Source organism: Theropithecus gelada, chromosome 7b (genome assembly GCF_003255815.1).
Source record: "Theropithecus gelada isolate Dixy chromosome 7b, Tgel_1.0, whole genome shotgun sequence".
NCBI classification, from domain to species: Eukaryota; Metazoa; Chordata; class Mammalia; order Primates; family Cercopithecidae; genus Theropithecus; species Theropithecus gelada.
This window is the reverse complement of record NC_037675.1, coordinates 3,044,961-3,069,727: the sequence shown is the minus strand read 5'-3', so window position 1 is coordinate 3,069,727 and position 24,767 is coordinate 3,044,961. Positions and strand designations below refer to the sequence as shown.

The following is a 24,767-nucleotide window of genomic DNA, read 5'->3' as shown; positions in this document are numbered from 1 at the left end:
TTATCCATGTCTCAGGGCAGGATTATTCACTTACCCAGTCATTCAACAAATGGTTGTTGAGCACCAACTCAGGGCCAGTTCCCTTGCTGGGTACTGAGGCATCCATTAAACCAGGCCAGATCTTGTTCCCAAGGCACTCCCTCATCAGTAAGGGAGGGGGAAGAAATATTTCCACATAATGCAGCATGTCATCTGGGAGCACCAAGGAGGGATGGGGGATGGTCAGGGAGGACTTCCAGGAGGAGGTGACATTGGAGTCTCACAGGCTGAGTAGGAGTTAGCCAGGTGTAGGGGAAGGACACTAAGGAGGGCAAAGGCACTCCACACAGAGGAGTCACAGGAGCAAAGGTGAAAACTGGCAGGGTGTGGGTTTTGATAAACCTCGATGTCTGCACTCTAAGGTCTGGAGGGTAAAGTTCTAGACAAGGAGTGCCAGGGGATGGGGCTGGAGGGATAGGAAAGGGCCCGGGATGGGGAGTGGGTAGGGAGATGGGAGGATGCTCAGGGACTTAGATTTTACCCTCAAGGCCAGAGAGAGCCACTGAAGGGTTTGAACAGGGAAGCATCAAGGTGGAATTCACACTGTGGGACCCTGGAAGGAGGGCAGGAAAGATGGGGAGAAGGAGACATTGAGGGCTGCAGTGCCTGTGTGAGAATGAAGCTGGGGAAGGTGGGCGGGGGCAATGGAAGAGGTCCTAGGGAAGCAATACTAGCTGCACTTGGGAATGACTGGATGTGCAGGACGAAGGAAACCCTGAATCAGGGCTGCCCCAGGGGCCTGCTCGGGTAATGGGAGGATGATGGTGGCTTCCACAGAGCTAGAGAACATGCGTGCAGGAGGGAGTCTTGGAAGGAAGGGGGATAATTTGGGCAGTTTGTTGGAGGTACCACTGCCAGGCCATCTGAGAGAGAGAGGAGGCTCCCCAGGCACACTTGGAGAATGAATTGAGAAGTGGGTCAAGGACAGAAGCCTGGAGACCAGCCACACAGAAGGGGTTGGTGGCAGCCAAAGGAGCAAGGGTTTCAAGGAGGGAAAGATCAGCAGCATCTCTGCAAGACCTGCAGGACAAAATGAGCCATGTCCACCGATTTTGGGACAAGGAGGCCGTTGATGACTTAGGGTGTAGGTGCAGAAACTGAATTTGAGCAGATGGGAGAAGAGGCTGTGCAGACAGCAAGTGTAAATGGCTTTTGGGATCAATTTTTTTTTTTAATTATTATACCTTAAGTTCTAGGGTACATGTGCACAACATGCAAGTTTGTTACATATGTATACATGTGCAATGTTAGTGTGCTGCACCCATTAACTTGTCATTTACATTAGGTATATTTCCTAATGCTATTCTTCCCCCACCGCCCACCCCATGACGACCCCAGTGTGTGATGTTCCCCACCCTGTGTCCAAGTGTTCTCACTGTTCAGTTCCCACCTATGAGTGAGAACATGCAGTGTTTGGTTTTCTGTCCTTGCAATAGTTTGCTCAGAATGATGGTTTCCATCTTCATCCATGTCCCTACAAAGGACATGAACTCATCCTTTTTTATGGCTGCATAGTATTCCATAGTGTATACATGCCGCATTTTCTTAATCTAGTCTATCATTGATGGACATTTGGGTTGGTTCCAAGTCTTTGCTATTGTAAATAGTGCTACAATAAACATATGTGTGCATGTGTCTTTATAGCAGCATGATTTGTAATCCTTTGGGTATATGCCCAGTAATGGGATGGCTGGGTCAAATGGTATTTCTAGTTCTAGATCCTTGAGAAATCGCCATGCTGTCTTCCACAATGGTTGAACTAGTTCACAGTCTCACCAACAGTGTAAAAGCGTTCCTATTTCTCCAAATCCTCTCCAGCACCTGTTGTTTCCTGACTTTTTAATGATCGCCATTCTAACTGGTGTGAGATGGTATCACATTGTGGTTTGGATTTGCATTTCTCTGATGGACAGTGATGATGAGCATTTTTTCACGTGTCTGCTGGCTGCATAAATGTCTTCTTTTGAGAAGTGTCTGTTCATATCCTTTGCCCACTTTTTGATGGGGTTGTTTGATTTTTGCTTGTAAATTTGTAAAGTTCTTTGTAGATTCTGGATATTAGCCCTTTGTCAGATGGGTAGATTGTAAAAATTTTCTCCCATTCTGTAGGTTGCCTGTTCACTCTGATGGTAGTTACTTTTGCTGTGCAGAAGCTCTTTAGTTTAATTAGATCCCATTTGTCAATTTTGGCTTTTGTTGCCATTGCTTTTGGTGTTTTAGACATGAAGTCCTTGCCCATGCCTATGGCCTAAATGGTATTGCCTAGGCTTTCTTCTAGGGTTTTTATGGTTTTGGGTCTAACATTTAAGTATTTAATCCATCTTGAATTAATTTTCATATAAGGTGTAAGGAAAGGATCCAGTTTCAGCTTTCTACATATGGCTAGCCAGTTTTCCCAGCACCATTTATTAAATAGGGAATCCTTTCCCCATTTCTTATTTTTGCCAGATTTGTCAAAGAACAGATGGTTGTAGATGTGTGGTATTATTTCCAAGCGCTCTATTCTGTTCCATTGGTCTGTATCTCTCTTTTGGTACCAGTACCATGCTGTTTTGGTTACTGCAGCCTCATAGTATAGTTTGAAGTCAGGTAGCATGATGCCTCCAGCTTTGTTCTTTTGGCTTAGGATTGTCTTGGCAATGCAGGCTCTTTTTTTGTTCTGTATAAACTTTAAAGTAGTTTTTTTTCCAGTTCTGTGAAGAAAGTCATGGTAGCTTGATTGGGATGGCATTGAATCTATAAATTACCTTGGGTAGTATGGCCATTTTCACAATATTGATTCTTCCTCTCCATGAGCATGGAATGTTCTTCCATTTGTGTGTGTCCTCTTTTATTTAGTTGAGCAGTGGTTTGTAGTTCTCCTTGAAGAGGTCCTTCACATCCCTTATAAGTTGGATTCCTAGGTATTTTATTCTCTTTGAAGCAATTGTGAATGGGAGTTCACTTATGATTTGGCTCTCTGTTTGTCTGTTATTGGTGTATAGGAACGCTCGTGATTTTTGCACATTGATTTTGTATCCTGAGACTTTGCTGAAGTTGCTTATTAGCTTAAGGAGATTTTAGGCTGAGACGATGGGGTTTTCTAAATATACAATCATGTCATCTGCAAACAGGAACAATCTGACTCCCTCTTTTCCTAATTGAATACCCTTTATTTCTTTCTCCTGCCTGATTGCCCTGGCCAGAACTTCCAACACTGTGTTGAATAGGAGTGGTGAGAGAGGGCATCCCTGTCTTATGCCAGTTTTCAAAGGGAATGCTTCCAGTTTTTGCCCATTCGGTATCATATTGGCTGTGGGTTTGTCATAAATAGCTCTTATTATTTTGAGATCGTTCCATCAATACCTAGTTTACTGAGAGGTTTTTAGCATGAAGGGCTGCTGAATTTTGTCAAAGGCCTTTTCTGCATCTATTGAGATAATCATGTGGTTTTTGTCTTTGGTTCTGTTTATATGATGGATTATGTTTGTTGATTTGCATACGTTGAACCAGCCTTGCATCCCAGGGATGAAGCCAACTTGTTCGTGGTGGATAAGCTTTTTGATGTGCTGCTGGATTCGGTTTGCCAGTATTTTATTGAGGATTTTTGCATCGATGTTCATCAGGGATTTTGGTCTAAAATTCTCTTTTTTTTTGTTGTGTCTCTGCCAGGCTTTGGTATCAGGATGATGTTGGCCTCATAAAATGAATTAGAGAGGATTCCCTCTTTTTCTACTGATTGGAATAATTTCAGAAGGAATGGTACCAGCTCCTCTTTGTACCTCTGGTAGAATTCGGTTGTGAATCTGTCTGGTCCGGGACTTTTTTTGGTTGGTAGGCTATTAACTGTTGCCTCAATTTCAGAGCCTGTTATTGGTCTATTTAGGGATTCAACTTCTTCCTGGTTTAGTGTTGGGAGAGTGTATGTGTCCAGGAATTTATCCATTTCTTCTAGATTTTCTAGTTTATTTGTGTAGAGGTGTTTATCATATTCTCTGATGGTAGTTTGTAGTTCTGTGGGATCGGTGGTGATATCCCCTTTATCATTTTTTACTGTGTCCATTTGATTCTTCTCTCTTTTCTTCTTTATTAAGCTTGCTAGTGGTCTATCAATTAAAAAACCAGCTCCTGGATTCATTGATTTTTTGAAGGGTTTTTTGTGTCTCTATCTCCTTCAGTTCTGCTCTGATCTTAGTTATTTCTTGCCTTCTGCTAGCTTTTGAATATGTTTGATCTTGCTTCTCTAGTTCTTTTCATTGTGATATTAGGGTGTCCATTTTAGATCTTTCCTGCTTTCTCTTGTGGGCATTTAGTGCTATAAATTTCCCTCTACACACTGCTTTAAATGTGTCCCAGAGATTCTGGTATGTTGTGTCTTTGTTCTCATTGGTTTCAAAGAACATCTTTATTTCTGCCTTCATTTCGTTATGTATCCAGTAGTTATTCAGGAGCAGGTTGTTCAGTTTCCATGTAGTTGGGCGGTTTTGAGTGAGTTTCTGAATCCTGAGTTCTAGTTTGATTGCACTGTGGTCTGAGAGACAGTTTGTTATAATTTCTGTTCTTTTACATTTACTGAGGAGTGCTTTACTTCCGACTATGTGGTCAATTTTGGAATGAGTGTGATGTGGTGCTGAGAAGAATATATATTCTGTTGATTTGGGGTGGAGAGTTCTGTAGATGTCTATTAGGTCCACTTGGTTCAGAGCTGAGTTCAATTCCTGGATCTCATTGTTAACTTTCTGTCTCATTGATCTGTCTAATGTTGACAGTGGGGTGTTAAGGTCTCCTATTATTATTGTGTGAGAGTCTAAGTCTCTTTGTAGGCCTCTAAGGACTTGCTTTATGAATGTGGGTGCTCCTGTATTGGGTGCATATATATTTAGGGTAGTTAGCTCTTCTTGTTGAATTGATCCCTTTACCATTATGTAATGGCCTTCTTTGTCTCTTTTGATCTTTGTTGGTTTAAAGTCTGTTTTATCAGAGACTAGGATTGCAACCCCTGCCTTTTTTTGTTTTCCATTTGCTTGGTAGATCTTCCTCCATTCCTTTATTTTGAGCTTGTGTGTGTCTCTGCACGTGAGATGGGTCTCCTGAATACAGCACACCGATGGGTCTTGACTCTTTATCCAATTTGCCCGTCTGTGTCTTTTAATTGGAGCATTTAGCCCATTTACATTTAGGGTTAATATTGTTATGTGTGAATTTGATCCTGTCATTATGATGTTAGCTGGTTATTTTGCCCATTCATTGATGCAGTTTCTTCATAGCATTGATGGTCTTTACAATTTGGCATGTTTTTGCAGTGGCTGATACCAGTTGTTCCTTTCCATGTTTAGTGCTTCCTTCAGGAGCTCTTGTAAGGCAGGCCTTGTGGTGATAAAAGCTCTCAGCATTTGTTTGTCTGTAAAGGATTTTATTTCTCCTTCACTTATGAAGCTTAGTTTGGCTGGATATGAAATTCTGGTTTGAAAATTCTTTTCTTTAAGAATGTAGAATATTGCCCCCCACTCTCTTCTGGCTTATAGGGTTTCTGCTGCGAGATCCACTGTTAGTCTGATGGGCTTCCCTTTGTGAGTAACCCAGCCTTTCTCTCTGGCTGCCCTTAATATTTTTTCCTTCATTTCAACTTTGGTGAATCTGACAATTATGTGTCTTGGAGTTGCTCTTCTCAAGGAGTATCTTTGTGGCATTCACTGTATTTCCTGAATTTGAAAGTTGGCCTGCCTCACTAGGTTGGGGAAGTTCTCCTGGATAAAATCCTGAAGAATGTTTTCCAACTTGGTTCCATTCTCCCTGTCACTTTCAGGTATAGCAGTCAGACGTAGATTTGGTCTTTTCACATAGTCCCATATTTCTTGGAGGCTTTATTTGTTTCTTTTTACTCTTTTTTCTCTAAACTTCTCTTCTTGCTTCATTTCATTCATTTGATCTTCAATCACTAATACCCTTTCTTCTACTTGATCAAATCGGCAACTGAAGCTTGTGCATACATCACATAGTTCTTGTGCCACGGTTTTCAGCTCCATCAGGTCATTTAAGACTTCTCTACACTGTTTATTCTAGTTAGCCATTCGTCTAATCTTTTTTCAAGGTTTTTAGCTTCTTTGCGATGGGTTCGAACATCCTCCTTTAGCTCAGAGAAGTTTGTTATTACCAATTGTCTGAAGTCTTCTTCTCTCAAGCCATCAAAGTCATGCTCCATCCAGCTTTGTTCCATTGCTGGCAAGGAGCTGCATTCCTTTGGAGGAGAAGAGGCACTCTGATTTTTAGAATTTTCAGCTTTTCTGCTCTGGTTTCTCCCCATCTTTGTGGTTTTATCTACCTTTGGTCTTTGATGATGGTGATGTACAGATGGGGTTTTGGTGTGGATGTCCTTTCTGTTTGTTAGTTTTCCTTCTAGCAGTCAGGACCCTCAGCTGCAGGTCTGTTGGAGTTTGCTGGAGGTCCACTCCAGACCCTGTTTGCCTGGGTATCACCAGCAGAGGCTTCAGAACCACAAATATTGCAGAACGGCAGATGTTGCTGCCTGATCCTGCCTCTGGAAGCTTCATCTCAGAGGGGCATCCAGCCGTAGGAGGTGTCAGTTGGCCCCTACTGGGAGGTGTCTCCCAGTTAGGGTACTGGGAGTCAGGGACCCACTTGAGGAGGCAGAGTGTCCATTCTCAGATCTCAAACTCTGTGCTGGGAGGACCACTACTCTCTTCAAAGCTGTCAGACGGGACGTTTAAGCCTGCAGAAGTTTCTGCTGCCTTTTGTTCAGCTATGCCCTGCCCCCAGAGGTGGAGTCTACAGAGGCAGGGAGGCCTCCTTGAGCTGTGGTGGGCTCCACCCAGTTCCAGCTTCTGGACTGCTTTATTTACCTACTCAAGCCTCAGCAATGGTGGACACCCCTCCCCCAACCTCACTGCTGCCTTGCAGTTTGATCTCAGACTGCTGTGCTAGTAGTGAGCGAGGCTCCGTGGGTGTGGGACCCTCCAGGTCAGGCACAGGATATAATCTCCTGGTGCACCGTTTGCTAAGGCCATTGGAAAAGCACAGTATTAGGGTGGGAGTGTGCTGATTTTCCAGGTACCGTCTGTCATGGCTTCCCTTTGCTGGGGAATGGAATTCCCTGACCCCTTGCACTTCCTGGGTGAGGCGATGCCCCGCCCTGCTAAGTGGGCTGCATCAACTGTCTGACAAGCCCCAGTGAGAGCCCCAGTGAGATGAACCTGGTACCTCAGTTGGAAATGCAGAAATCACCCATCTATTGCATCGCTCACGCTGAGAGCTGCAGACTGGAGCTGTTCCTACTCGGCCATCTTGGAACCAACCTTTTTTATTAATTTTTTGAGATGGAGTCTTGCTCTGTCACCCAGGCTGGAGTGCAGTGGTGCTATCTCGGCTCACTGCAACCTCTGCCTTCCGGGTTCACACCATTCTCCTGCCTCAGCCTCCTGAGTAGCTGGGACTACAGGCGCCTGCCACCACGCCCGGCTAATATTTTTTATTTTTAGTAGAGACAGGGTTTCACCGTGTTAGCCAGGATGATCTTGATCTCCTGACCTCGTGATCCACCTCCTCAGCCTCCCAAAGTGCTGGGATTACAGGCGTGAGCCACTACGCCCAGCCTTGATCAATTTTTATGAGGTCAGGCGGGGAGGATGAATGGGCAGCATGTGACCAAGTGTCAAGGATGAGCATGAGTTTAGGGTGGGAGACACTTTGTGTGTAGGAGCTGAGGTGGGGAGTTTGTAGAAGGAACGTGAAGGAATGGGAGATGAAAAGATGACCGATGGAGCAAGGTCCCCTGGCACAGAGTAGAAGAGCTCCCCACCCCACAGGGAGGGGTGGGTCTTTTCAGGAGCAAGTTCACCTCATCCTGACAGGTTGGAATTAAAGAGGGGCCAGGCATGGCAGGTGGTTCATGCCTGTAATCCCAGCACTTCGGAAGGCTGCAGTGGGAGGATTGTTTGAGCCCAGGAGTTCGAGACCAGCCTGGGCCACACAGCAAGACTCAACCTCTACAAAAAATTTTAAAAATAAAAATAAATTTTGAAAAAAGAAAAAGGAGGATGGGTACAGATGCAGAGCTCATTATAGGTGCTCTGGAGGGGAAAGACAGTGAGAGAGGTGACAGCAATGACCTGGTCTGCTTGGTGAACTTTAAAGTAGGGTCATCTGCTGAGATGGGGTGGGTCCATGTCCCTCACAGCTTCCTCACAGCTTCCTCCTAGAGATGGTGACGTCCACTTTTGGCAGGGTCTGAAGCCAGGACCGTCTCTGTTTCCTTGGCTGCCTCCTTCACTCAGATCCAATTTGTTTCTCTTGAAGAACAATTGAATTCTCTCAGTAGAGAATGAAAATTATCCCTCTCATCCTATTTCCACGTTTGCCATGGCTTTCAGGAATGCAAACTGAATCATTAAATGATCTCTTGCAATGGTCAGCAGTGACTGTCTCTGGGTGACTTTGATTTCTCTGGCTTTTCAATATCTTTATTACATCACCTCTTTCCTGGGGAGGCTGTTCACAGATGTTCTGGGAATAGCTGTGATAGAGAAATGAAGCTCACATTCTCAGGACTTGGCTCCTGATCTGTGACAGTGGCTTGCTCACCTCAGGTAGGCCTTCTCCATGGGTACAGCGACAGCCCTGGCACCAGACTAACAAGGATGGCCTTGGTGTCCCCAGTCTTAGAAGAAGGGGGTGCCTCTTGCTGGCTGTTCCAGTCAAAGTCCCAGGGAGTTCTTCAAGGAGCTTAGCTCAGGTCCTGCCCGTCCCCAAACCAATCCCTGTGAATGGATCCTAGATGAATAAAATACTTCCAAGAGTACTACTGTCCTTGTGCCCTGCCTGCAGGACTCCTCCACACTGCCCCCTCTCCCTGAGTCCCTGTCCTGGTCTACCCAGACTCCCCCAGCCTTCCTGGCCCGCCTCAACCACAAAGCACAGGACCTGAGGTGCACAGACCTTCTTGGCCTCCTCGCCCCATGCCCTCCCTGTGTGAGGCACTCATCTTGGCTGGCCTCAGAGGCCTCGCTCTCCAAGTGGGCATCACTGTAGACCCCACCTTATAGGGGTCTTGTGAGGATTCATTGTGAAAGTGCATCTGAAGTGCTAAGCTCACCTCCTGGCGACCACGGATCCTCTCCCTGGCCAGGTCCGCCTCCCCTGAACCTCCACGGCTGGTACCAGCAGCCCCAGCACCACCCTGTGGGGCTCCACCTATGTGTCTCAGTGACACCCGTTCAGGTTGGAACTCTGGCCCACAAGCTTCCATGTGAGAGAAGGGTCATTTTATGTTTTATGACTCAACTTATCTTCTCCCTCAATTTTATCATTCCAGCGAGTGACGGGAACTCAATTTCTGTCCAGTTGGAATCTTCCTTCATCCCTTTCTCTGGGGGTTACCAGGGGGGCTTATCTATTATTACTCCTCAAGTATCTCCTCACTTGTCCACTTCTCCAGCTGGTCCTGGGTCCTCCATCCTTGCAGGTGACCATGGCGACGCCCTCTTCCCCATGGTGGGCTCATTCTGGTCTCCCACCTCTCTCCTTTTCAGGCCTCTCATGGAGACCACTTCAGCTGTTTTGGTGCCTGCAGAGCCTCACTGGCTTGCCATGCACCGCGTGGGCATTCCTCTCTCTGCAGTCCTGGGACCTCCCTGGGGCTCCACCAGGAAGCCAGGCACAAGGCTTCGCTGCTTGCAATGCTGCAAACACACCTGGCTTGGCAGCCTTGCCAGGCTCAGGTGCTTTCTCTGTGATACCATTGTCCTTGTTATTGCCTGGTAGCAGAGCGGTTGGGTAGAACTTACCTTTATTCGTGATGTTTCAGATCACATTTTTTATCCATGGTTAAGCATCCTTTCCATTCTTTGAGGATCCTGGATTCTGAAATTCCAAAGCCAGGGAGAGGCCAGGCGCATAATCGCAGCACTTTGGGAGGCTGAGGTGGGCGGATCACTTGAGCCCAGGAGTTCAACACCAGCCTGAGCAACATGACGAAACCCTGTCTCTACCAAAAATACAGAAATTAGCCAGCCTTGGTGGTGGGTACCTGTAATCCCAGCTACTCGAGAGGCTAAGGCAGAAGCACTGCTTTGACCCAGGAGGCGGAGGTTGCAGTCAGCCGAGATAGTGCTCCAGCCTGGGCGACAAAGTGAGACCCTGTCTCAAAAAAAAAAAAAAAAAAAAATCTAGGGAGAGACATCTCCCCCTCAGCGCCTTTCTGAGGCATAAGCATGTACTGGCTGAGTGGCTCAAAGGAGAGAAGAGCAAAAAGGGAAAGGAAACTCTAGGAAGCGCGGTCATTGATGAACATTTCAGGACGCAGTCCCAGCACACATATGTGAACTCCTTCATGGAGTAGCTGATGGGCTCGTCTCCTTCCTCCACGGGGCCTAGCATGGCGCTGGACCACAGCAGATGTTCCACTGATGCCCAGCACCTCTTGCTGTTTGGCTTTGCGGCCTCCTTACACATCTCCTTCATATTTGGTAAGCACTTTACAGTTTACAAGGCCCTTTCACAATGCCTTCTGCCAGTAACTCCTAACTACTTTTGACACAGTAGTGATGGTTGTTTTCATTTCCAGATGAGGAAATAGGCTCAGTGAGGTTGGGTGAGTTTCCTGCCCTCCACGATCTGGGTGGAGTAAGGTGGAGTCCATGGGCGGGGCTGCAGGGGCCTGAAGAGGTGATGTCGCGGCCATTGACCCCTCCTCTCTCTCGTCCCCCAGCGTTCGCTGCCTTCCTGCTGGTGGCCTGCCTCCTGGATTTCCAGAGGGCCCTGGCTCTGTTTGTCCTCACTTGTGTGGTCCTCACGTTCCTGGGCCACCGCCTGCTGAAACGGTTTCTGGGGCCAAAGCTAAGGAGGTTTCTCAAGCCTCAGGACCATCCTCGCCTGCTGCTCTGGTTTAAGAGGTGAGTGAGCTCACAGCTCTGAGGCAGGACAAGGGAGGGCCCGTGAGCTGAGGGGTTGGCTCCAGGGTTATGGCCAGGGCTGGAGGAAGAGGAAGGCTCTGTGTCATGGAGAACTCTCCAGGGCCCCAGGGCAGGAGCTTGTGGGTGACTTCAAACATAGCAGCATCTTTTGGTGTTTCACCAGTTCGTAGTCCCAGTTACAGCAGGTGACTGTGGTGGATGAAAACTGAACTCAACAGTTTCCTGCATTCAGGGATCCCAGCTCCTGGAGCAAGGAGGGCCCAAATCAGTACCTCCCTGAGATCACCTGGGCAGTGTGAGACATCACCTGGGCAGTGTGAGACAAAAAGCCGCAGGGACCATCCCTGGAGTGGGATTCAGCAGGCTCGATCGGGGTCCAGGTGCTAGTATTTTTCATTAGCCTCCAGGGAATTCTGATGTAGCCAGCAGAGTCTTATGTGTTTTGTAAGCCAAGGTTCGCAAAAAAAATTGGCTGGGGGGAAGAAAACGGTTTCTATGGCTTAAAAAAAAAGTCTGAAGACCACCAATCTATTTCAGTACTCTATTTTGTTGATGAAGAAGCTGGTGGCCAAAGATACCCAAAGACTAAGTCAGGGGGATGCAAGGGTACAGGGGTGACTCTCACTTTCCCAAAGTGAAATCCACATACCACAGCAAAATGATTTGAGCCAGCCTGTGGATGAACACATTTAAAATTTTATTTATAAGTACATTTACTGTTACATTTAACTTCTCTTTATTAAATACATTTGTGATTTATGTTTACAATGGTTTTCTATGACAAGTCATTGATGATGGTTTTCCACTTGAGGGACTGATACGAAGTTTCCTTTAAAAAAATGCATGCAGATAAACTGGACTTCATAAAAACTAAAAACTTTTTGATGCAACGCACACTATCAAAAAAGTGAAAAGACAACTCATGGAATGAGAGAAAAGATGTACAAATCATATGTCTGCAAAAAGAAACTGTATGCAGAATTACAACTCAACCATAAAAAGACAACCCATTTCAGCCAAAAATCACATGAAAATGTGCTCAACATCAGTAGCCATCATGGAAATGCAAAGCAAAGCCACAATAAGATACCACTTCATATTCAGTCAGATGGCCATAATCAATAAGATAGATGATAACAAGTGTTGACAAAGATGTGGAGAAATTGAAACCCTGAGACACTGCTGGCAGAAATGCAAAACAGTGCAGTTGCTTTAGAAAATGGCTGACCAGGCATGGTGGCTCATGCCCGTAATCGCAGCACTTTGGGAGGCCAAGGTGGGAGGATCAAGAGGTCAGGAGTTCGAGACCAGCCTGGCCAACATGGCGAAACCCTGTCTCTACTAAAAATCCAAAAATTAGCCAGGCATGGTGGTGGGCGCCTGTAATCTCAGCTACTTGGGAGGCTGAGGCAGGAGAATTGCTTGAAACCGGAAGGCAGAGGTTGCAGTGAGTCGAGATCGCACCATTGCACTCCAGCACCATTGCTCCAACAAGAGCAAAACTCTGTCTCAAAAAAAAAAAAAGAAAGAAAAAAGAAAATGGTTAGGCAGTTCCTCAAAATGTTAAACATGGACTTACCATATGACCCAGAAATTCCACTCCTAGGTATATACCTAAGAGAAATAAAAATATATGTCCACATAAAAACTTGTGCACAAATCTTCATATAGCATTAATCATAATAGCCAAAAAGTGAAAACTACACATATGTTCATCAACTGGAAAATGGATAAAGAAAATCTATATATCCATACAATAGAATATTATTTGGCCATGAAAAGGAATGTAGTCTTGATAAATACTACAATAATGATAAACCTTGAGAACATCATGCTCAGTGAAAGAAGCCAGTTTTAAAGAACCATATACTGCATGATTCCATTTATGTGAAATGTCCAGAATGGGCAAATCTGTGGAGACAGAGAGTTGATTAGTGATGGGAAATCTGTGGAGACAGAGAGTTGATTAGTGATTGCTAGGGTGGATGGGAAGAGGAGGTAGTGACCGCCAGTGGTTTGGGGCTTCATTTTGGGCTGATGAAAATATCCTAGGATTACGATAATGGTTGCACAAATCTGTAACTATACTAAAAACCATTAAACCATACACTTTTGGCCAGGCATGGTGGCTCAAGCCTGTAATCCCAGCACTTTGGGAGGCTGAGGCGGGTGGATCATGAGGTCAGGAGATCAAGACCATCCTGGCTAACACAGTGAAACCCTGTCTCTACTAAAAATACAAAAAAAAAAAAAAAAAAAAAAAAGCTGGGTGTGGTGGTATGCACCTGTAATTCCAGCTACTCAGGAGGCAGAGGCAGGAGAATCCCTTGAACCTGGGAAGCGGAGGTTGCAGTGAGCCGAGATTGCACCACTGTACTCCAGCCTGCGTGACAGAGTGAGACTTTGTCTCAAAAAAAAAAAAAAAAAAAGAAAAAAAAAAAAAAACCAAACCAACCAACCAAACAAAAATACACTTTAAAAAATTGCTGCATAATATTATTAGGTTGGTGCAAAAGTGATTGTGGTTTTGCCGTTATGCAATACATTTTGCACCAACCTAATAAATGTGCATAGTTTCAGGGTACATGTGATAATTTAATACATTCATATAATTTGTAAAGATCAAATCAGCATACTTGGGATATCCATCAAATTAAATATTTGTCTTTCTTTATATTAGAACTATTCAAATTCTCCTAGCTATTTTGAAATATGCAATACATTATTGTACACTGTAGCCACCTTACTCATCTATCTGTCACTAGGTCTTATTTCTTCTCTCAAACTATATATTTGTACCCATTAATCAACTTCTTGTCATCCCACCTCCCTCCTCCCCTTCAGAGTCTCTGGTAACAACCAAACTACTGTCTGTCTTCATAAGATCTACTTTTTAAGCTCCCACATATGAGTGAGAACATGCAGTATTTGTCTTTCTGTGCTTGGCTTATTTCACTTAACATAATGATCTCCAATTCCGTCCATGTTGCTGCTAATAATAGGATTTCATTGTTTTTTTTATGGCTGAATGATATTCCATTGTGTATATATACCACATTTTCTTTATCCATTCATCTGTTGATGGGCACCTAGGTTGATTCCATATTTTGGCTATTGTGAATCATGCTGCAATAAACATGGAGTGCAGATGTCTTTTCAATATATTGATTTCCTTTTTTTTTTTTTGCATATATACCCAGTAGAGGAATTACTGAATCATATGGTACTTCTATTTTTAGTTTTGTGAGGAACTTCTATCCTTGAACTATACACTGTAAATGGGCAAATTGTATGGCATGTAAATTTTGTCTCAATAAAGCTGTTAAAAAATGCATGCATTTGGCTGGGCGTGGTGGCTCATGCTTGTAATCCCAGCACTTTGGGAGGCTGAGGCAGGCAGATCACGAGGTCAGGAGATCGAGACTATCCTGGTCAACACAGTGAAACCCCATCTCTACTAAAAATACAAAAAAATTAGCCAGGCGTGGTGGTGGGCGCCTGTAGTCCCAGCTACTCTGGAGGCTGAGGCAGGAGAATGGTGTGAACCTGGGAGATGGAGCTTGCAGTGAGCCAAGATAGCGCTACTGCACTCCAGCCTGGGTGACAGAGCAAGACTCTGTCTCAAAAAAAAAAAAAAAAAAAAAAAAAAAATGCATGCATTTGATTTTGGCTCCCAGTTAAGATGGAATAACAGAGACCAGGTTTATCCTCCCAGTTGAAACAGCTAAAAAACTGGAACAAATACATGAGACAAGAGCTCTTTGATGTTGGACATCAGTCAATAAAGGACACTGATCCTTGAGAATTAGGAAACAAATGAGGTTAGCCCTGTGTTCTCCCCAGCTGACTGCCTGGAGAGCATTTCCAGACCACAGCACAGGGAAGGAAAACTGAGGTGGGACACCAGCAGATTCCCTAAGTTGAAGAGACAGAGCTGGAAATCTAGGGAAGCCAAGGCAGGCAGGGTTCACATTGCAGAGCACAGAGACACAGCTGAGAGATCACAGAGCAAAGCCCAGAGCTATGCAAAGAATCCTCCTTGAACATGCAGTTGAGTTCTGCTCAGAGAATACAGACGAGGAAGCTACCCTAGTACTAGGAAAGAACCACCCAAAAGGAGAAGTGGGAATCATACCTGGAATCACACAGGGCCAGGAATAGTGTCTATTCCCGACAGTCAGGTGAAAAAAACCTCATAATGCACAGGGCATTGTTTAGCGTAGTAAGAAGGTTTTGGCTCAGTAGCAGAGAAAAAAAAAATCAACTCTAGAATAAATGCTTCTCAGACCCTGCCTAACATCTTAAAGACAAAACCTGAAAAAATTCAAACAGAGCATCAGTTAACCACGGCACAACTTCAGTTGAATATACACAGTTGAAGTCTCCAGAGGGGAAGGAGGGCAGAAAAAAATATTTGAAGAAATTATGTCCAGAAAAAATCCAAATAGGATGACAATTGGACACCCAAAGATTCAAGAAACTTCATGAACCCCCAGCACAAGAAACATGAAGACTATACCGAGGCAATAATCAAATTACTTAAGATCAGTGATAAAACCTTAACAACAACTAGATGAAAAAGACATGTGCAGAGGAGCAGAAAGATGGATTACTAGCAGACTTCTTGTCAAAAATGAGTGAGAAAATAGTGGAACAGTCAACAACAACAATAGCAAATACCCAAAAGGCTGTCAACCGACAATTCTTTACCAGTGAAATGTATTTCAAAAAAGAAGAGGAAATAAGAATTCTTTCAGTCATACAAAAGCTGAAATAATTTTTTCAGACATAAAAAGCAGACTTATGCTACAAGAAATGCTAAAGGAGTGGCGCACACCTGTAGTCCCAGCTACTCAGGAGGCTGAGAAAGGAAGATCGCTTGAGCCTGGGAGACATAGGCTGCAGTAAGCCAGGATCATGCCACTGACTCCAGCCTGGACGACAGAGGGAGATGCTACGGCAAAAAGAAAAGAAAAGAAAAAAGAAAATAAAAGAGAGAAAGAGAGAGAAGCCAGTGTTGTGGCTCATGCCTATAATCCCAGCAATTTGGGAGGCCAACTTGGATAGATCACTTAAGCTCAGGAGTCCAAGACCAGCCTGAGCAATATGTTGAAACTGTGTCTCTAATAAAAATACACACACAAAAAATAGCCAGGCATGGTGGCATGCACCTGTAGTATCAGCTATTACACTTGGTTGGCTGAGGCACAAGAATTGCTTGAACCTGGGAGGTGGAGGTTGCAGTGAACTGAGATCACACCACTGCACTCCAGCCTGGGAGACACTGTCTCAAAAAAAAAAAAAAAAAAGGAAAAAAGAAAGAAATGTTAAAGGAAATTCTTTGAAGAGAAGGAAAATGCTACTAGCAGAAACCTGGTTCTACAAAAAGAAATGGGGTCAGGTGTGGTGGCTAATGCCTGTAATTTCAGCACTTTGTGAGGCTGAGGTAGGAGGACTGCTTGAGCCCAGGAGTTTGAGACCAGCCTGGGTAACATAATGAGACCCCATCTCTACAAAAAAATAGATAAATAAATTAGCCAGGTATGGTGCTGTGCACCTGTGATCCCAGCTACTTGAGAGGCTAAGGTAGGAGGATCGCTTGAGCACAGAAGGTCAAGGCTGCAGTGAGCTATGCACAATATGCCTATATGCCACTGCACTCCAGCCTGGGCAACAAAGCAGACCCTGTCTCAAAAAAGACAGAAAGGGAAGGGGAAGGGGAAGGGAAAAGGGAAGGGGAAGGGTAAAAGGCAAGGAAGGAAGGAAGGAAAAAGTTGATTAAAATTTAATCAACTTAGGCCAGGTGTGGTGGCTCACGCCTGTAATCCCAGCACTTTGGGAGGCTGAGGCAGGCAGATCACGAGGTCAAGAGATTGGGACTAGCCTGACCAACATGGTGAAACCCCATCTCTACTAAAAATACAAAAATTAGCTGACTGGGCATAGTGGCATGCACCTGTAGTCCCAGCTACTCAGACGGCTGAGGCAGGAGAATCACTTGAACGTGGGAGACAGAGCCACAGCTCCTGGGCTTGTCATAAATCTTTAATAAGCAAAATAACCCAATTTAAAAATGAACTCAAGACCAAGCATGGTGGCTCACGCCTATAACCCTAGTAGTTTAGGAGGCCAAGGTGGGTGGATCCCCTGAGGAGTTCGAGACCAGTCTGGCCAACATGGTGAAACCCTGTCTCTACTAAAAATACAAAAATTAGCCAGGCATGGTAACAGGCACCTGTAGTCCCAGCTACTTGGGAGACTGAGGCAGGAGAATTGCTTGAACCCAGGAGGTGGGTGTTATAGTGAGCCAAGATCTCGTGCCACTGCACTCTAGCCTGTGTGACAGAGCGACACGCCATCTCAAAAACAAACAAACAAAAAACACTAAAAGGCTCAAGATATGAACAGACATTTAAAGAATATGCCTAAGTGGCAAATAAGTACATGGTAAGATGCTCAACACCATTTATCAGTAGAGAAATGCAAGTTAAAAACAGAAAGAGATACTACCATATACTGAGTAGAATGGGTAGAATTCAAAAGACTAACCATACCAAGTGTTGGCAAGGATTTAGAGGAACTGAATTTTTTTATACTGCTAGTGGGAATATAAAATTGTGCAACTGCTGTAGAAAACAGATTGGCAGTTTCCAGGCCTATCATATAATCTACCTATTTTACTTACAGGCATTTACCCAAGAGAAATAAAAACATATATCCACACAAAGACTTGCACATGAAGTTTTGAATGTTCATAGCAGCTTTATCTGCAATAGCCAAAATCTGGAAATCAACAAAATGTCCATCAATAGGTGAATTGATAAGCACAGTGTGGTATATCCATATAATGGAATACTACTGAGCAATAAGATGGAATGGACTAGTGAATCATGCAGAAACCTAGATAAATCTCAAAATAATTACACTAAGTGAAAGAAGTCAAACAAAAAAGGTCAGGTACTGTATGGTTCTATTTATATAAACTTCTTTCTTTTCTTTTTAAAAAATTTATATAAAATTCTTAAAAGTGCAAACTAGGTGGGGTGCGGTGGCTCACGCCTATAATCCCAGCACTTTGGGAGGCTGAGACGGGCAGATCACTTGAGGTCAGAAATTCAAGACCAGCCTGGCCAACATGGTGAAATCCCATCTCTTCTAAAAATACAAAAATTAGCTGGGCCTGGTGGTGCATCCCTGTAGTCCCAGCTACTTGGGAAGCTGAGGCAGGAAAAGCGCTTAAACCCCAGAGGTGGAGGTTGCAGTGAGCTGAGGTCATGCCATTGCACTCCAGCTTGGACGATGAAATGAGACTCTGTCTCAAAAACAAACAAAAAAAATGCAGACTAATCTAGTGGCAGAAAACATGTCAACTGTTACCTGGGAACAGGGAGGGAGGCAAGATATTACAAAAGGGATGATGGATACGTTCAATCTCTTGATTGCAGTGATGGTTTCAAAGACTATGCATATGCCAAAACGTATCAAATTGAACACCTCCAATATGTGCAATTGATTATATATCAACCATACCTCTAATAAAGCTGTTAAAAATAAAAAATTTGAAACTAGCATTTAAGTTTTTTTTTTTTTTTTTTTTGAGATGGCATCTTGCTGTGTCACCCAGGCTGGAGTGCAGTGGCACGATCTCGGCTCACTGCAACCTCTGCCTCCCAGATTCAAGTGATTCTCCTGCCTCAGCCTCCCAAGTACCTGGGATTACAGGCACCCACCGCCACTCCCAGCTAATTTTTGGATTTTTAGTAGCGATGGGTTTCACCATGTTGGCCAGGCTGGTCTCGAATGCCTGACCTTAGGTGATCCACCCACCATGGCCTCCCAAAGTGCTGGGATTACAGGCATGAGCCACCACGCCCGGCCATATTTGAGTTCTTATAAAGACAGTTAACCTCAAGAGAAATAGTAAGTAAAGAGAGGTACAGTTGGCACACAAACAAGGCAAAGATTGTGCACATTGAACTGGAATGAGAAGAGTTTAAAAACAGGAGCAGAAAGAAAAGCAGTAGGCTCTGGAATTAGCCTGCTTGAGTTCAGATCTTTGGTCTCCTGCTTACCAGCTAGGACCGGCCTGGATAAAACTGTAAAGTGAATAGACCTTGCTTCCAGAATGCCTGGGTTGAAATCTCAGTTCTGCCACTTTCTAGATGAGTGGCCTTGGGCCAGTTATTTAACCTCTCTGTGCCTCAGTTTCCTCATCTCTATCAAAAGAACGTGTCTCTCAGCATTGGTATAGTACCTGGCATATAATAGGTGCTCAGTGGAACATTAACTGTCATTAGTAGTACCCAGTGAGTTGATGACTGGATTGAACTGATGACCGGATTGGGGTGAGATCTTGAGCACCTGATGCCAAAACCTGAGCTCTCCCACCCTTCAGGCTGCATCCTGGACAAACAAATCCTAGCCCCAGGGAGGGAAGTGTTGCTGTTAAGGTTAGATCCATTCCTTGGTCTCCCTTGGTCTCAGGTGCTCAGCTCGGAGGTCCAAACTCACATCACATGCTTCTAGACATTTTGCAGTCATGGCCGATAGTGTTGAGTCCTGGGCGGCACAGGTCCTTTCTCCCACAAGGTCAGAGGCTGAGCTGAGCATCACTGCAACGATGAGATTCCTGTAGCTGGATGGAGCCAGGTGCTTGTCACTATGCTCAGCTTGGTACATACATCCCCCTATATAATCCTGTCAGCAACGTTGAGAAATGAAGGGTCTCTGGCTTCATTTGACCCATGAGGAAACTAGACTCAGAGAGGCAAGGTGATCTGCCTGAGGTCACACAGTGAGGTCAGCTCTTCCCAGCATGTGGTTCCAGAGCTGGTGCTCTTTCCACTGTGCTGTGCTCTTTCTCCTCCTCCCAGCCCTGAGCACCTTTTCTCTGGGTTGCTGGGTGCTATTGTGTGTGGGTGGGGTGGGGGTACATGCTGAGGGTGATGACTTTCTTCCTCTTGCCTGCAGGGGCCTAGCTCTTGCTGCTTTCCTGGGCCTGGTCCTGTGGCTGTCTCTGGACACCTCCCGGCGGCCTGAGCAACTGGTGTCCTTCGCAGGAATCTGCGTGTTCATTGCTCTCCTCTTTGCCTGCTCAAAGCATCATTGCGCAGTGAGTGCCAGTGGTGGGGCCCAGGGCTGGAAGTGTTTGCCTCTCTCTTCTGCCTCTAGGCTGGATCTGGGTGCTGGGGTATAGGCAGTTGCTCCTGTTGGGAGAGCCCTGGAGGCTCAGGGCCTGGAGAAGACCTGTGTGTATCAGGACAGGCTTCCTGTGGAGCAGAAGTCTTCAAACTCCCCAGCAGGGATGTCTCTCCAGACTCAGAGGCCACCAGGACATTTGTTTCCTTGGTGACATGTCCTCTGGTCAGTCTAATCCTGGTCTTCAGGTCTGTAGGCTCAGGAACTACCTCCACCCCAACCACAGAAAACACAGGCCAGAGCTCCAGTCTGTCTGCAGAGCCAAGGGTTTCCTGGAATCATTAGCTTAAAATAGTGCTTCTCAAAGTCTGCGCCCCAGACCAACAGCAGCAGTGCCTCCATGGAACTTACCAGAAATGTAACTTCTTAGGCCCCACCCTAGGCCCACTGCATTAGAAACTCAGGGGCAAGGGCAGCAATCATCCTGTCAGCAAGCACAATTCTGATGTGTACTAAATTCTGATGTAGACTAAATTCTGATATAGACTACATTCTAATGTGTACTAAATTCTGATGTGTACTAAAATCTGATGTATACTAAGGCAGGCATGCACCCATTTGGGAGGTCCCTGCCACGGGCAGATAGAACCTTCTCTCTCTGCCTCTGTAGCATCAGGATCCCTCCCTGTTTCACAGTGTGGCTACCACCTTCCCCAGGCTACCGCCAAGCCTCCCAGAAGGATGCACACCAGAGCTTGGACTTGCTGCTAAGGAATTATTAAATGCTGATCAGGGAACAGCAACCTGAGGAGCCCAGCTCTCATCTGCTGGGAGGGGCAGGGGGTGTGGCCATGGAGAGAGTTGGGGTTGAGGTGGATGGGAGCCCAGCCTGTGGAGGAGAGATTGGAGATGGTCAGGCAGACAGGGTTCACACGAGCTGGAGAGGAGCTGGGCCCAGAGCAGTCTGGTGCTGATCCTGAGGCCAGAGCCCCAGGCCACATCTCTGGCAGTGATGACCAGGAGACGAAGTGCCGTGGCATGCCGAAGGCTGGTCAGGTTTCACCTGAGTTCTTGGTTAGAATCTTGGCCCACCCCTGCCCACTGCCCAGGTCCATTCCTGCCAAACACATGGCCTGTTCTGAATCCCAGGGAGGGATCAGGCAACAGTACTAGGCAACAGGCCTAGTACTCTGTCTGGCTCCAGCCCCATTCTCCAGGCAGGCCGATGCTCCTGGGCTCCCTCGGTAGCCAGTGCCCCCTGCTCTCACCCCCACCCAGCTCCCTGCCCATCCCTCAAGGAGCTGAACTCACCTTTCCGTGGGGTGGGGTGGCAGGTGTCCTGGCGGGCCGTGTCTTGGGGACTTGGATTGCAGTTTGTACTTGGACTCCTCGTCATCAGAACAGAACCAGGATTTATTGCGTTCCAGTGGCTGGGCGAGCAGATCCGGGTAGGTACATGGGACCTGGATGTCCAGAGCATCTTAGGTTACTGGGAGTAGGGGAGAAGCCACTTGGCAGGGGGAAAAGTAGGTGGTGAGGCCATAGAGATGGCTTGGGACCTGGAGGGTAGGGTAGACTGGGGGCCCCATACCAGGTGGGTAGCTGGGGCCCGGGCAGTGCAGCTGCCACTTCCCTCACACCTGGCACTGAGGCCCCAATAGAGTAGTCTTTTCAGAGGCTGGGTCTGCAATCAGCAGTGACTTGGAAATTGTAATAGTTAAAAGTGCTTTAAAAAAAATCTCCCTAAATCTGCAAATGATTTACTTCTGTGTGTATGTGTTTAAAAATAATGTGTATTGAAGTCATACATTTTTATTCTGTTGTTGCTTTTTTTTTTCAAGACAAGGTCTCACTTTTGTCACCCAGGCTGGAATGCAGTGGCACAATCTTGGCTCACTGCAACCTCTGCCTCCCTGGTTCAAGCAATTCTCCTGCCTCAGCCTGCCCAGTAGCTGGGATTACAGGCACCCACCACCATGCCCGGCTAATGTTTGTATTTTTAGTAAAGACAGGGTTTCACCATGTTGGCCAGGCTGGTCTCGAACTCCTGACCTCAGACGATTTGCTTGCCTTGGCCTCCCAAAGTGCTGGGATTACAGGCGTGAGCCACCACACCTGGGCCCATTTTGCTTTGTTTTGAAACAGTCTTGCTCTGGCATCCAGGCTGAGTGCAGTGGTGTGAATACGGCTCACTGCAGCCTTGACATCCTGGGCTCAAGTGATCCTCCCACCTCAGCCTCCCCAGTATTGAGTAGCTGGGACTACAGGTGTAAGCCACCATGCCAAGCTAATTAAAACATATTTTTTCTTTTTCTTTTTCTTTTTTTTTTTTGTAGATACAGGGTCTCCCTATGTTGCCCAGGCTGGTCTCGAACTCCTGGGCTCAAGTGATCTCATCTTGAGCCATGGTGCCCAACCAATTTTGTTTTTTATTTTGGTAAAATATACAGAACATAAAATTGACCATTTTAACCACTTTTAAGTGTCATTAAATTCATGCACACTGTTGTACAACTATCGTGATTTACTTTTGTCAAAAGAAAATTATAACAAATTTAGTTTAAAGATCTTAATTGGCTTTTACTTGCGATTTTAGAATGAGGCAACACCTCATTCTATAAAAATAGAGTGAGTGTTCCGATGAGTTGGGCAGAGGAGGTTGGCTTTATAGACAGAGAAAGGCTGAAGAAAGCAGAAACAGAAAACAAAAAGCAGATTGCTTGTTTCAAGGTCACTTTCCTTGTAAAGGTCAAAACTGAGGGGACTGCTTGTCATGCTGCATTTGGGGATATGGCTATATGTCTCATTCCCCTGGTTTTTTGGAAGGTCAGGAGACAGCTTAGTTTTGACTTGTGATATGGAACTTTATAGCATGAGCGATTCCATTTTGGTTTGGTCTGTTGGGCGAAGTGCAGGAGCTCAGTCCAAACCAATGGTCTCCTTTATTTAACACTTAGAATTTCTTAAATCTATTTATTTGTTTATTTATTTTGAAACCAGGTTATGAGACTAGCTACTTTTTCTATTTTTGGTAGAGACAGAGTTTCACCACGTTGCCAAGGCTGGTCTCAAAGTCCTGGGCTCAAGTAATCTGCCTCCCTTGGCCTCCCAAAGTGCTGGGATTACAGGCATAAGCCACCACGCTGACCTTCTTTTATTTTATTTTAGTTTAGCTTAGATTAGTTTAGTTTAGTTTAGTTTTGAGACAGGGTTTCACTTCTATCACTCAGACTGGAGTGCAGTGGCGTGATCTTAGCTCATTGCAGCCTCGACTTCCTAGACTCAAGGGATGCTCCCACCTCAGCCTCCTGAGTAGCTGCGACTATAGGTGTGAGCCACTACACCCGGCTAATTTTTGTGTTTTTAACACTTAAAAAAATATAAATTATCAAGGACATAGGTTAAATAGGTTAATCTACTTACCTCCCTCTCACCAGCTTGCAGTTCCCTGTGCTCTGTGCAGGGGGGAGCATGAGAACCCTGCCGGTCCAGGAATGTGCACACCTGCTGGCCTCGCTGAGAGTAACTGCACAGGGTGTGGAGGAAAAGACAGAGAGTTGCTTTTCTGGCTATGTCCCCATTTTATAGATGGGAACACTGAGGCCCGAACAAGAGAAATGACTTGCTGCCCCTGCAGTCACATTGCAAGTTCAGGATATAACACAGGTCTCCTGTAGAAGCGTGGCTGGGCTCAGACTCCAAGGCCACAAGCCCGGGATGGGGACAAGATGAGGGGAGGCTTTGCTGTTGGTTGTCAGGGGCCTGAGCAGGCACAAAAGGCACTGCCTTCTTCACACGTCTCATGGTTACTTCCATTGTCTCTTCTTTATTGTCCTAACAACTGTCAGAGCATTTCTTTTTATTTTTATTTTGAGACAGAGTCTCGCTCTGTTGCCCAGGCTGCAGTGCAGTGGCACAAGCTCGGCTCACTGCAACCTCTGCCTCCTGGGTTCAAGCAATTTTCCTGCCTCAGCCTCCCGAGTAGCTGAGATTACAGGCGCCCACCACCACGCTCGGGTAATTTTTGGGTTTTTGGCAGAGACGGGGTTTCACCATGTTTGCCAACTGGTCTCGAACTCCTGACCTCAGGTGATCCGCCTGCCTTGGCCTCCCAAAGTGCTGAGATTACAGGTGTGAGCCACCGCACCCAGCCTACAGAGCATGTCTTTAAAATTGACCAAAAAGGTGTCTCTTTGGCAAATATGCTTAGGAGCGAGTGCCCGTGGCGGTAGCTTTAACACTCCTTGCCAGGTGGTGCCCACCCCAATAAGAGCCTGGGGGGACTATGTCCCTGGGCCAAACCGCCTGTCTCTGGCCGCTGCTTCCTCCCTCCTCCCTTTCCAGCCTCATTGCCTGTTTTTGTTTTGCATTTTTCTTTCAGATCTTCCTGAGCTACACGGAGGCCGGCTCCAGCTTCGTGTTTGGGGAGGCGCTGGTCAAGGATGTCTTTGCCTTTCAGGTCAGCTTGACTCAGGGTCCCAGAGGCCTTTAGCAGCCACTGCCCAACGACTCCAGCTAGAGGGGAGTCTGGGCATGGTGGGGGCCCAGGTGGAAGGGGGGAGTCCTATGGGCAGAGGTCGCCGTACTGGGAAGTTAGTGAACCTTAAGTCTGGAGCCTGGGAGGGGCCCAGCAATGTTCACCTCATGAGATGTTTTTACTATATTTTGTAAAATTTGCAAAAG

General features: G+C 45.8%; 1 protein-coding gene across 2 annotated transcripts in view; it reads left to right on the top strand.

Moving 5' to 3' along the window:
• Positions 1-24,767, top strand: part of SLC28A1 (solute carrier family 28 member 1) — a 97,454-nt gene that overhangs the window by 5,799 nt on the left and 66,888 nt on the right. For both annotated transcript variants that reach the window (XM_025391996.1, XM_025391995.1), the window contains 4 exons: positions 10,742-10,925; positions 19,917-20,058; positions 21,419-21,532; positions 24,466-24,543. In XM_025391996.1, coding sequence (XP_025247781.1) covers positions 10,742-10,925; positions 19,917-20,058; positions 21,419-21,532; positions 24,466-24,543 — 518 coding nt within the window. The remainder of the gene's footprint in view (positions 1-10,741; positions 10,926-19,916; positions 20,059-21,418; positions 21,533-24,465; positions 24,544-24,767) is intronic.